This window comes from Thamnophis sirtalis, unplaced genomic scaffold (genome assembly GCF_051295495.1).
Source record: "Thamnophis sirtalis isolate CommonGarterSnake01/CBP01778 unplaced genomic scaffold, rThaSir2_p1.2 scaffold_3, whole genome shotgun sequence".
Lineage (NCBI taxonomy): Eukaryota > Metazoa > Chordata > Lepidosauria > Squamata > Natricidae > Thamnophis > Thamnophis sirtalis.
This window is the reverse complement of record NW_028261383.1, coordinates 27,412,840-27,426,482: the sequence shown is the minus strand read 5'-3', so window position 1 is coordinate 27,426,482 and position 13,643 is coordinate 27,412,840. Positions and strand designations below refer to the sequence as shown.

At 44.6% G+C, this 13,643-nt stretch overlaps 1 protein-coding gene across 1 annotated transcript in view; it reads left to right on the top strand.

Moving 5' to 3' along the window:
• The window catches only part of PRRT1 (proline rich transmembrane protein 1), a 35,621-nt gene extending 24,391 nt beyond the window's left edge, over window positions 1-11,230 (top strand). The window contains exons 2-4 of the mRNA XM_087708438.1: window positions 769-1,181; window positions 5,384-5,560; window positions 10,212-11,230. Coding sequence (XP_087564564.1) covers window positions 769-1,181; window positions 5,384-5,560; window positions 10,212-10,388 — 767 coding nt within the window. The 3' untranslated portion in view covers window positions 10,389-11,230. The remainder of the gene's footprint in view (window positions 1-768; window positions 1,182-5,383; window positions 5,561-10,211) is intronic.
• The last annotated feature ends 2,413 nt before the right edge of the window (window positions 11,231-13,643 follow it).

Sequence of the window (13,643 nt, the reverse complement as noted above, 5' to 3'; positions counted from 1 at the left end):
GAATGGGTACATTTGGGTTTTGGATGCAGAATACATCAAGCAGGGAAACCGAGTGTGTTGATAGAACAGGAATAAATATAACCACATGGCTTTTGCACCACGTTTTCACCGGGTTTTCCTTTGCGGAGAGCTGTGCCATGCTAACATGTAATTTTTGGTGGTTTCCTTTATTTATTTAGTTAGTTAGTTAGTTTGTCAAACATGTACAAGATAATAGGTATAAATATAAACATGAACAAAGGAAATGAGTACAAATAAATGGGGACGGTAGGCATGCTGGTGCGCTTATGCATGCCCCCTTTTACAGACCTCTTAGGAATGGGGTGAGGTCCACAGTAGACAGTTTGAGGTTGAAGCTGTGGGGGGTTGAGATTGTAACAACAGAGTCAGGTAGAGCATTCCAGGCGTTGGCCACTCTGTTGCTGAAGTCGTATTTTCAGCAATCGAGCTTGAGTTTGTATCTATTGTTTGCCCATGTATTATTAAAACTGAAGTAGTCGTTGACAGGTACGACGTTGTAGCAGACAATTTTGTGTACTATGCTTAAGTCAGACCACAGGCGGCGCAGTTCAAGGTTGTCCAAGCCCAAATTTTTGAGCTTGGTGGCATAAAGGATTCTGTTGTGAGCAGAGGAGTGGAGGACTCTTTTTGTGAAATACCTCTGGACCCGTTCGATTGTATCAATGTCCAATATGCAGTGTGGATTCCGGGCACACTGCATACTTTAATCACTACTCCTTTCTCTCTTTTCCCTCCCCATCCCTTCAGGACTTCCTGATTCCGCCCCACACACCTCTCCCCCACCCTACAACACTCCTCTGCAACCTCCTCCTCCACCTCCCCAGGATGCCCCCATCCCAGGATACAGCGATTCCTCTGCTACTGTCGTGCATTCGGGAACAGCCACTTTGCCCCGGCTGGGAGGGGCTGCTTCTGTCCCCAGGCCTCCCCCAACATCAGCCACTCTCCCGCGCCCGCCCCGCCACCATTCTGCCACCCTCCCCCGCCTCCCCCCTGACCCCTACATGCAGGAAACGCAGTTCAACGGAGCTGCCCAGGGCTACGTAGTGCAGACGCATCCACCTGTCGGGACCCTCCCCATCGGAGGCTACATGCACCCAGGGTATCCAGTTCAGCTACAGCCTTGTACGGCATATGTGCCGGTCTACCCTGTAGGGGCGGTGAGTATTCATGGTCAGCTGGGTAACTGGAGAAGTTCTTGGGGGTTGCATTCGTTTGGGACTTTCTTATAGGTAGTCCTTGACATACAACAGTTCATTTAGTGACAGTTTGAAGTTACAACGGCACTGAAAAAAGTGACTTATGACCATTTTTCATACTTGCAATGTTTGCATCATCCCTAGGATCATCATCATCTTCATTTAACGGCCCCATAATCCCTTTGTGGGGTGGAGTCTGGGCAACTGAATGGAGTCTTTTGTAATGGCCAGATGCCTTTCCTGTTGCCAGTGTGGAGTTTTGTTCAGCAGATATATACTCATTATGTCCAGAGAGATAAATATCTGCCTCTACTTAGGACCGAACTCATAGCCTCCAGAGTGTGAGGTGAGAGCTCCACCTCTAGGCCACTGCACCACTCATCATCCCTATGATCATATGATCAAAATTCAGGTGCTTGGCAACTGGTTCGTACTTATGACCGTTGCTGTGTCCCAAGGTCACACGATCCCCTTTTGCAACCTTTGGACAAGCAAAGTCAATGGGGAAGCCAGATTCACTTAACAGCTGTATTACTAACTTAATCACTACAATGGTTCACTTAACAATGGTGGCAAGAAAGGTTGTAAAATGGGACAAAACCCACTTAACAAATGCCTCAATTAGCAATGGAAATTTTGGGCTCAATTGTGGTTGTAGGTCGAGGACTACCTGTATTAATTTGGGACTTTCTTATAGTCCTTGACTTAAGACCACAATTGGGATCAGGATTTCCATTGCTAAGCAAGGTGGTTGTTAAGCGAGTTGTGTCTGATTTTATAATCGTTAAGCAAATCACTGCAGTTGCTAAGTGAATCATGTGGTCATTAGGCGAATCTGGCTTCCTGCATTGGCTTTGCTTGTCGGGAGCCAGGGACACTGCAGTTTTTGTAAATTCAGGTAGTCCTCGACTTACGACCATAATGGAGACCCAAACTTCTGTTGCTAAGCGAGACATTTGTTAAGTGAGCCTCGCCCCATTTTACAACTTTTCCTGCCACAGTTGTTAAGCGAATCACTGCAGTTCTTAACTTAGTGACAAGGTTGTTGAGTGAATCGGGCTTCCCTACTGACTCTGCTTGTCCGAAGGTCACAAAAGGGGATCAGGTGACACCACACACCCCCCGGGACACTTCAATCATCATAAATATGAATCAATTGCCAAGTGTGTGAATTATGATTGCGTGACCATGAGGATGCTGCAACGGTCTGCTGCAACGGTCTTAAGTCAATTTTTTTCAGAGCTGTTGTCATTTCGAACAGTTACTAAACGAACTGTTGTAAGTTGAGGACTACCTGTACCTGCCAGTTACCAAGGCCCTGAATTTTGATTATGTGACACTGAATTGTTGTCAATTGTTGCAAATTGTTGTGGGGATTTGTTGTAAGTGACCCTTTTTAATGCCTTTGTAACCTTGAAAAGTTGTTAAATGAATGGTTTCAAGTTAAGGACTGCCTCTTTATCCTGCAGATACGAGTTAGTGCAGAAGTAATGAGAACTATGATTCCTTGAGCTATCACTCTGGTGATCTTATGCCTTTATTAGGAAGGACAGGGAGAAAGGAAAGGGAATAACCATACAAATTTAAAGTGACAGGAGAAAAAAAAATGCAGCAAACACATTTATAAGAAAAATGACCTCCGATGTTCTTTTATGCCAAAGAAAATAACCGTACAGCAACCTCTCCCTAAATTTAAATAGCTAATAATCCTAAAATCCTAAGAATCAGCATTCAAAAATGCCAATATTAACATGTCATTTGCTTAACTTTAATCTAACAGGCATTAAATCATTAAATATAAATAACCTTACGTTTAAAAAGCTATAATATTACTCTGATCCAATCCAAACTAATCTTCAAATTCTGAAGTGTCAAAATGTGATTTTTCTCCTTATTTGTCTAAGAAATCAAACTGCGGTCTTCAAGTCACAAGAAATTTAATCCAATTATTGTCTCTAAGCAAAGCAATCAGTTTTGCTATCTTGGCTAGCTTCGTTAGTTTCAAAAATCCATTCTTTCAATGTGAGTGCAGAATAAGAAAGTTGGAAGGGACCTTGGAGATCTTCTAGTCCAACCCCTTGCTCAAGCAGGAAAACATCTACCATTTCAGAGAAATGGTTGTCCAATCTCTTCCAGTGTTGGAGCATTTACAATTTCTAGAGGCAATTTATTCCACTGATTAATTGTTCTCACTGTCAGGAAATTTCTCCTTGGTTCTAAGTTGCTTCTCTCCTTGATTAGTTTCCATTTTGTCTTCTTTCCATTTTTGGGCATGTATGTAACAACCATAAACAATATGATTTCTATATTTCACAGCAATTTGATTAATAAAAGACCAACGTCCTCTAAAACGCAGCAACTGTAGTTTAGAGAAACATCCTTACCCTCTTACTAACTTTAGCTTAAAGGAACTATAATTTGCCAAGCCATTGTTTCTTTCAACCATCTTCCTTGTTCTATAATTAAAAGTGACTTGTTTGATGCACAACATTAAACCCTAAGCTACTGTTTCATTTAGAAACCCCTGCGGCTGGATGCAGACATCCTGCTAAGTCAAACAGCTTGTGTATAAGATGTGAATCCATCTATTTTTGTTAAAGGAAGGAAGGAAGGAAGGAAGGAAGGAAGGAAGGAAGGAAGGAAGGAAGGAAGGAAGGAAGGAAGGAAGGAAGGAAGGAAGGAAGGAAGGAAGGAAGGAAGGAAGGAAGGAAGGAAATAAGAAAGAGAAAGGAAGAAAAGAAGGAAAGAAAAAAAGGAAGGAAGGAAGAAAAGAAGGAAAGAAAGAGAAAGAAGGAAAGAAAGAGAGAAAGAAAGAAAGAAAGAAAGAAAGAAAGAAAGAAAGAAAGAAAGAAAGAAAGAAAGAAAGAGAAAGAAAGGACAGACTTGCAGCTAAAACAACATGTGGACATAGGCAGTGTGTAGGCTGGGGGTTGTTTGGCAAGCACCAAATCCAGCTTTTCATCCCCTCCTCTTGGTGCAGTTTAGGAGAAGGGCATCTGAGCATCCATCTACCCTAATAAGAACAAAACCATGTTAAATCTCCTTTATGCGACTAGGGCCTTTGTGACGCTCCTGACACGTATTAATTATGTGCTCTTTGGAGGTGGTGTTTTGTCTTTTTTGTATGCAGGGCAAACAAGCTTCCTTAAAAGAACAGCTAATTTGTCTTCTTTATCAGGCCCACAGTCAGGAATGGGAGGAGGGAACGGGTGGGGGAGCCACGGAGGCCTTGCCAGACAGCCAGGGAATAAATGCAGGCAGCTGGATTGCACTGGAAAGTGGATGGACGATTTGTACTACTAATACTTAAAATGCCACTCATTTGCTTGCCTTTCATTGATCAGAATTTTAGAAGGCGAGGGAGTGTCTCCCCGTTAGCGGCAAAGTACCACTTGGGTTCTTTTTCAATAGAATAGAATAGGAATAGGACAGAACAGAACAAAATAGCAGAGTTGGAAGGGACCTTGGAGGTCTTCTAGTCCAACCCCCTGCTTAGGCAGGAAACCCTACACCACTTCAGACAAAATGGTTATCCAACATCTTCTTAAAAGCTTCCAGTGTTGGAGCATTCACAACTTCAGGAGGCAGGTTGTTCCACTGATTAATTCTTCTCACTGTCAGGAAATTTCTCCCGAGTTTTAGGTTGCTTCTCTCCTTGATTAGTTTCCACCCATTGTTCCTTTTTTTTTTTTTGTTCCATTGATTGTTTGTAAAAACTCTAGGAGTTTATCCTTCTTCTCTTGATTCCTTTGGTATTTTACTTTCTTCAGTATGGTCTTCCTTCCAATTTCTCCCTCACAGTCCTAGCTATGCACTTCCCATTTTGCTATGTCATTCAGAGGCCAAGATTGAAAGAGTTGAGCCCGATATATTTTATTAGCATTTGTTTTCTAATATCTTTCTCCACCTTAGAGATATCAGAATTGGAAGGTGCAGTCTTTTCCCCTGCAGAATCTACCACTGAGCTATTTTGGGTGGGTGTGCAAACACTCAAGATTGCACCTTCAAGTGGTGCATTCCATAAAGCATTCTTCTACTTGATAGTGCTGGAAATTGTTTTCCTTGATATTAAGTTGAATGAATGAATGAATGAATGAATGAATGAATGAATGAATGAATGAATGAATGAATGGTTTCTTCAGTTTTTCGATTGTTGTTTCCAGCCCTACTCTCAGGCCAATCCGCCTCCTCCACCAGCTCTCTCCCCAACACAAATGACGTCTGGCATTCCCATCTTGGAACCGCGGCGCCCACCACACGATTACCTTCCCATCGCTGTCCTCACCACCATATGCTGCTTCTGGCCCACAGGGATCATTGCTATCATCAAGGCTGTGCAGGTGAGTGAGTGCAGGTTACTACCGATTCTGTGAGTGTGGCTTGGTGGGCATGGCTTGGGTGTGGCAGGGGAAGGATACTGCAAAATCCCAATTTCCTCCCAATCAGCTGGGACTCGGGAGGCAGAGAATAGATGGGGGCGGGGCCAGTCAGAGATGATATTTACCGGTTCTCTGAACTCCTCAAAATGTCCGCTACTGGTTCTCCAGAACTGGTCAGAACCTGCTGAATGTCACCTCTGGGTATATGCCTCAATCCAACAAGTGGGTTACAGGAGATGGGTTTCCGAGTGCAACAACTGTATTTATTCAACATTCAAGGCTGTTTGCTTTTCAGGACGCGCATTGTCTAGGACTGGTGTCAAACTCATAGCCCATGGGCTGGATGCATCACATTCTGGCCCTGCCCCCCGCCTGGTTTAGCAAAGGGGAAAAGCAATAGCAATAGCAATAGCAGTTAGACTTATATACCGCTTCATAGGGCTTTCAGCCCTCTCTAAGCTGTTTACAGAGTCAGCATATTGCCCCCAACAACAATCTGGGTCCTCATTTTACCCACCTCGGAAGGATGGAAGGCTGAGTCAACCCTGAGCCGGTGAGATTTGAACTGCTGAACTGCTGAACTAGCAGTCAGCTGAAGTGGCCTGCAGTACTGCACTCTACCCACTGCGCCACCTCGGCTCTAAAAGTCACGATACGTCACGTGTCACCGCTGTGATGACGCAAGTTTGACACCCGTGGTGTAGGACATCAGAGGGAACGTAATGGGGATTCTGCAAGCTATATCTTTTTTGTTTTTGATAGTTGGTCTTGTTGGATGAATATCAGAGCTAATATCCAAATTGAAGAGCAAGATTTTTTTCTATCAATACTACAAATCAGGGGTCGGCAACCACTGGGCTGGGCTCACTACCAGGCTGTAGCCTCTTTCAAACTGGGAGGCATGAGCAATGGGAAAGTGAATGCACGCGCGAAGCTCCACTTGTGAGAATGGTGGGCAAGTGTGTGTGTGAAGCTCTAGTCGTGCTCACACGCGAAGCTCCACTCGTTTGAGCGGAGGGGACTTGCACTTTTTTTACATCACCAATGGAGAGGACACAAGTTGATCCCGTAAGCTGATTATGTGATCAACTTAAAACACTTGATTTTGTTTTGGTGGCCCAATCTTAAGGTTCTAGATGACCTAAAAAAGAGGGATGGAAACCAGCTATGACCCTAATCAGGTTTGCTGCTTTACGGGATGTTCTACATTGCAAACACCTGGACCACTGTGGTTTTTAAAATCTTAGCCACATTATGATGCATGGACTTCCATTCCCAGAATTCCTCAGCCAGAACACTGACTAGGGAATTCTGGGAGTTGAAGTCCATGCATCATATTCTGGCTAAGGTTGAGAAACACTAATATGGACTGAGGCTTTGGTCCCATAGCTATGTGGACTCACCTGTGATGATGGGTATAGTGAGCAGGACTGCAACCTAAATAATACCGCACTGCGGCTGCACTGGGATCCAAGCATCATTGTTGCCAAGCACCGATAAAGTACCGAAGTGTTTGAGGAAATCCTTCTGGTGTAGGGAGCCCCCTTTCCAGATCTAGAAGCGTCACGAGATGGAAAGAAACTACAGCACAGAGAAGGAAATGGATTGAACATATGCCGCGTGCACTCCCTGTTCACGTCTGGCTGGCAATTCTCACCTCCCACACATGTACAGTACTGTACACATTTTGTATAGTCAGGCGGCTTCGTTCTGAAAATAATCCAGGGCTTTGAGGACCCAGGCAACCATTTTGTCACAGTAGAAGGCCATGACGTGCCCGCCTCGTATCTGAAGCGTTGCATTCACTGCTTTGTCTGCCCAAAGGATGAGTAACATGTCAAACAGGTGCTTGACAGCCGCCGAGAACATTTACTCAAGAGTCCATGGAGAAGTGAAAAGATGGTAATACTAAGAAAATGCACTTGAGTGTCAGATGAATGCAGGAGTGGAAAAGAAAAATGATTTCAAAGGGCGCCAGCAAATGGCAGTCTGGTTTAGGCTGCCTTCTTAAATATGCAGTCCTTAAATGCAGGTAGTCCTCGAATTACCACTACAATTGAGCCCCGGATTTCTGTTGTTAGGCGAGACGAAAGTTGGTCCCTGAATTTTGCCCCATTTCGCGACCTTTCCTGCGGCGGTGGTTAAGTGAATCGCTGCAGTTGTTAAGTTAGTGACACGATCGTTAAGTGAATGGCTGCAGGTATGTCTAGTTTAATAAAAAGAAGGACTAGGGGTGGCATGTTCCAGGGACTGCCACAAAGAAGAGGGAGTCAAGCTATTCTCCAAAGCACCTGAGGGCAGAACAAGAAGCAATGGGTGGAAACTAATCAAGGAGAGAAGCAACTTAGAACTATGGAGAAATTTCCTGACAGAACTATTAATCAGTGGATCAATTTTCCTCCAGAAGTTGTGAATGCTCCAACACTGGAAGTTTTTAAGAAGATGTTGGATATCCATTTGTCTGAAGTGGTGTAGGGTTTCCTGCCTAAGTAAGGGGGTTGGACTAGAAGACCTCCAAGGTCCCTTCCAACTCTGTTATTCTGTTTTCTGAATCTGGCTTCCACATTGACTTTGCTTGTCAGAATCTTGCAAACACAGATCACGTGACCCTGGGACATGGCAACCGTCATAAATACAAACCAGTTGCCAAGCATCTGAATTTTGATCACGGTACCATGGGGATGCTGGAGGGATTGTAAGTGTGTGGGGAAATGGCCCTAAGTCACTTTTTTCAGTGCCGTTGTAAGTCGAGGACTATCTGTAGCTACTTGTCCATTGAACACCACAAACATGATTCTCCTATCAAAGGCAGAGAACTGAGAGGCCGTAGGAGAAAGTTCAAGGCTTCCCATATGACCAGAGACACTTTCATACAACTGTGTGAGGAAGTGGTGAAGGCCTAAGATTGAGAAGACACAGTTCAACTTGGATTTCAATGGGGATTTTAGCCAGTTCTTTTCTCCCAGACCTGGAGCTGAAAAACAATGAAGGTGCTGGTTTAGAAACGGGGAGAGCCATCAAACTTCCATGAGGGGTTTTGGGCCAGTCCCTCCTCATCCTCAGTGACGAAAGTGTTGGTGCTGGAGTAGGGAAACCCACATTTTGGTCCTTCTCTTTCAGCTGAACATATTTTACAATTATCTCTCTCAATCTTGTCACCGTGAAGATGTGTGGACTTCAACTCCCAGAATCCCCCGAATCCTCATGCCAGCTGGGGAATTCTGGGAGTTGAAGTCACAACTCTTTTACCTCACCATGGCTGAGAAAGACTGCTTTGCAAGTTTGGGGTAGGGGAAAAAAATAGGAGGGTGGGTTATGTACAGGTAGCCCTCAAATTACAGCAGTTCATTTAGCGACCGTTCAAAGTGACATCACTGAAAAAAGTGACATCGCTGAAAAGTGAAGAACATTTTTCACACTTACGACCGTTGCAGCATTATGTGACCAAAATTTGGATGCTTGGCAACAGACTCATATTTATGACGATTGCACCACTGTCCCAGGATCACCTGCTCCGCTTTGACGACCTTCTGACAAGCAAAGTCAATGGGGAAGCCAGATCCACTTAGGAACTGTATACTAAATTAATAGCTGCAGTGATTCACTTAAGGACTGTGGCAAGAAAGGGCATAAAATGGGGCAAAATTCGCTTAACAGCTGTGTCGTGTCACCTAGCAAAATAAATTTTGAGTTCCGTTCCTAAGCTGAGGACTCCCTGTAGGCTGCTAAAGTGAAGAGTAGGTAAACAGCCAGGAAACTGTCCTCCTCCCTCACAATCTTCCTCACAAGGAAAACTAAAATGGTAGCAAGAATTTCCAGAGAGGAAGATTCATTCCTGTGATGAAGTGAGATTAATTCAGTTCAGGAGTGGGTTTCTCGCCCTGTTCCAACTGGTTCGGTTGGAACAGGGCCGGCGGCGTCCTCGTGCACGCGCGCAGTGCACGCATGCGTACTAGCGTCTGTGCGATGCTCCAGCTGCTCCTGGAGGATCGCGCAGGCGCTGTATGCGTCCTGCGCATGCGTGGAAGCGCAGAACTCGTCAAAACCGGGTAAGAAACACGGGCGGGCGGGTGGACCCTTCGGCGTTCCCGGAAGTTACTTACTTCCGGGTTCGCCGACCAACCGGTTCGCGGGGACCACCGCGAACCGCCTGAAACCCACCCCTGCACCAGGCTAGAACCGGGAGATTGTGAGTTCTAGTCCTGCTTTAGGCATGAAAGCCAGCTGGGTGAGTTTGGGCCCCCATCATCCTCTCTCAGCCCAGTCCACCTCACAGATTTTTTGTCGTTGTGGAGAGAATAGGAGGCGGAAGGAGTATTAGTTGTGTTCGCTGCCTTGAGTTATTTATAAAAATAAATAATAAATAAAAGAGATAAAAATGGATTCGTGTAAGAGGGGAGTCTCAGAGGAAGGCACAGAAGAGCAGATTTCCCCTCCCTGCCGTCTATAAATGATTCTTCATCTTTTGCACATTAGCTTTTTCCATTTGTTGAAGAACGGGTTAAGATACTGTGAATGGGGAGGCGTCTATTGTGCCATGTGCCCAACGTGCTTTGCAGCTGCAGCGCCTGGGTTCTCCTCCTGTTCCCACGCTCTTTGTTCTCTCCGCCAGGTGCGGACTGCAGTTGCCCGCGGCGACATCGTATCGGCTGAAATTGCCTCCCGGGAGGCCCGCAACTTCTCCTTCATCAGCCTGGCGGTGGGCATCGCCGCCATGGTCCTGTGCACCATCCTTACAGTGGTGATCATCATTGCCGCTCAGCACCATGACAACGACTGGGACCCCTAGCGACCAATCGCCTGTCTTCGGCCTACTCCTGCACCCTGACAACTGGTCACAACCGCCCTGGCAACAGCCGCCCGCAGGGATGGTCCTTGGCAACCGCCTCCCCTCCTTCTCCCCTGTCTTCGCCCTTGCCGACGACACTCGAAATGCTTGGCAACCCTTCTCCACCCACTCTCCGCCCACTCCCATCGTCCTTGGCTGTTGTTGGCCTTGCTAGCCGTACCGACTCAGCAAAATGACTTCCAGGTGACGCCATTCAGATGTGCTCCATAAAGCTAAGGCTCCTAGCAAAGTTGCTTGTCCTCCGTCCGTTCCTTTCCCAGAATACGTTGCTTGCTTCCTTCCTTCCTGAGGAGTAGGCTCCGCCTTCTGTGACCAAGAAGTAACCATCTTCCTCCCGCTGTGTTTGCATGCCTAGTGCTGCCCTTGTATGGACCGGGGTGCCAGCGCAGTCTTGGATAAAGCCCTGTCTCTCTGCCCCCATCATTCTTTTCATCGGCTGCTTCCCTTTCTCCATTTTTGCAATAGCTAGAGACACCCAGTATTTTTGGAGAGCCTGATCGGCTATCTCCCCATTTTATCTGAGGCGAGAAAGGAACCATTGCTTTCAAGCCAAGTGAAACAAATCACCGTCCGTAATTAGGAAGGCATATATTTTCATACGCTGTTTAGCGATGTTGCATTCGGTAAGCATGCAAAGTATAATCCACAGCCTGTTTTTTTTTAAAGTTCTTTTTTGCAGGGCTTAAGCATCACTCTTTTTATACCTTTCATTTTGCACCAGGGTTCTAACATTTCTTCCTTGGAGAAGACTCTGAAAGTTGTTTGTTTTTTTAAAAAAAAAAACACACAAACTTTGTACTTAAGTTTGATTTCATCCCATCTGTCTCCACGCTCTGCAATCCACATTTTTACGTTTTATCCTCGCCATTTTCTTAACAGAGGGGCTTAGAGAGTTTTGTTGCCTTTCAGTGACTTTTACTCAGAGAGCCAACTCTTTTGCTACTGGCTGATATCCAGGGTCAATTAGGCAAGGCACATTACAGTAAACTTCCAACCACGAAAGAAAGAAAGGTAACTAAAGGGGCTTAATAAGAACTACCAGACAATTCTTTGATAGTATCAATACTTCGATAGCAGCCAGCACAATGATGGCAGAAAACATAGCAAGATCTAGCCGATCAAGAAGACAGAAAGCGGGGAGGGGAGATGTAAAGTAACTGGAGGATGAAAGAGGCAGCAAAATATCCAAGTGTCCATTAATAAATGGGGGTGTCCAGTGGGGCCATTTCCAGGACCAGGTAATATCCAACCTAGAAGAAAATCTAGAGAAGGGTTCCGGATTAGATGCTTTTATAGCATCATATGCTAAATAAGAGTAAGGCCTACTCTAAACGTGGTGACGAGACAATAGAATGGACTACACTCTTACAGATCAAAAGAAGTGGGAATAATATATTTTTGGTCCCCGGCTTTTAAATATTAATCAGCAAGTAGCGCCAAGGTAACATGTTAGGCAACCAGATTTAGACAAAGTTTAGCCCCTTATTTGGCTTACCACACTTACTTGTCTGATCATCAATCACCCTAACCTACCTCAGGCTTACTTTTAAAAAAAATATGTGATCCACAGAACAGCCTAATAGAGATAGTCCTCCACTTACGGCTTACAAAAAAAAATTTGAATTGGTCGTGTGACTGATCTGCTTTATGGCCACGATGAGTAGGGTCCATTACGGTCATAACTTGAGGACTCGCTGTAGCAAGCCAAGAGAAAGGAGTGAGCTATTCTGGCTATTATTACCAACTAGTTTTTCATCAGGGAGGGATTTGGGAAAAATACTCAAAATTGCAACCCACACCTATGTTCTGTAATCAAACAATGATATGTAATCCATCACTTTTGGGACATGCAAATTGATGCCACTAGAAACAGTGAGAGAATCTTTTACCTTATTTCCGCCTGGAAGTGAATGATATTGATAAGTGATATTTTTGAATACTTTTTTCTATGAATGACACTGCAGGTAGTAAATTAGCATAGAAGAAAGACGAAAATACTGTTCCTTTTGAGGTGCTAGTTTATTTACATGCAAGTAGTTTGATATAAACAAGGGAGAACAATTTACAGAAAGAGCTCCTTTAATTTAACAAATGGACATGAGACAATTGAGACTTGACACCACGCCTTGTTCTGATTAATAAAGTAGATCGTTTCTAAGTTGCATCGGCCAAAATCGATTGGCTGGTTTAATGGGCACGCAACACGGTGCGTTTCAGGCATGGGGAGGCTTCCCTACAGAATTTTTTTTTTGCATTCCTTTGTATTTTTAAGGCCTCCTGTTCTCTCCAATCTGTGCCAAATCTCGTTATCATATGAACTTCCTATTCATTCCCCCTCCCCGCCCCACCTCTTTGGATGTTGGACTCTATACTCTTATCTCTGTTTGCAAGTGACATGGTTACAGAATCTCTGTTAATAAAGACATTTGATTGATTCCTTGCATCTGATGTAATTGTATTTACAAGTGGAAGGTTCGATAGCCTTTCTCTCACCCCGGTCAATCGTTTCTCACCTCCTTCCCCCCCCCCCATTGGTTTACAATCCCCAAATTCTGCAGTCTCTTAGGAGATGGTTGCTTAGAAACAGCAAAAAAGGGATATGGATTTAAAGCGATCGCTGGGCATGTGACAGCCCTAGAAAAGCAAGGAGAGAAACCTATAATAATAGCAAGAAGGGTGGGAGATTTTGGCTTTCCTCCACCACAGCAGAATCTCCAGCTGAGTGTCACACCTGCAAGGTTTTTGTTTTTTTAAAAAAATAAGGATTCTGCAATATTCATATTCCTTCCTCGCCTTGCGAGTACCACTTCCAAATTTCTGCCTATGGTATATAAATGTGCATACGGTTTACTACTTTTGTTTCCAAGATGCCAGTTTTCAAAATAGCATCTCTTTCCTTCTCCTTCAAATGGCATGAAGATTGTGCTCTAGTACAGCGATCACTAACTGGTGGTAAATGAGAAAATTTTGGTGGTCCGCAGATAAATCTTTGCATTTTTTAATATCACACTAAATCAGGGATCCTCAAACTATGGTCCCTGGGTTGGATACGGACCGCTGAAGCAATTAATCTCACTCACTGATGGGATGCGGTCCTTCAGGCACTTACTTAGCTGCCTGTTTAGTAATTCCAGGCACTTCAGTGAACAGTGCTTGAAACTTTGTCCAGGATCCTTGAAAGACAAGAGTTTGCAG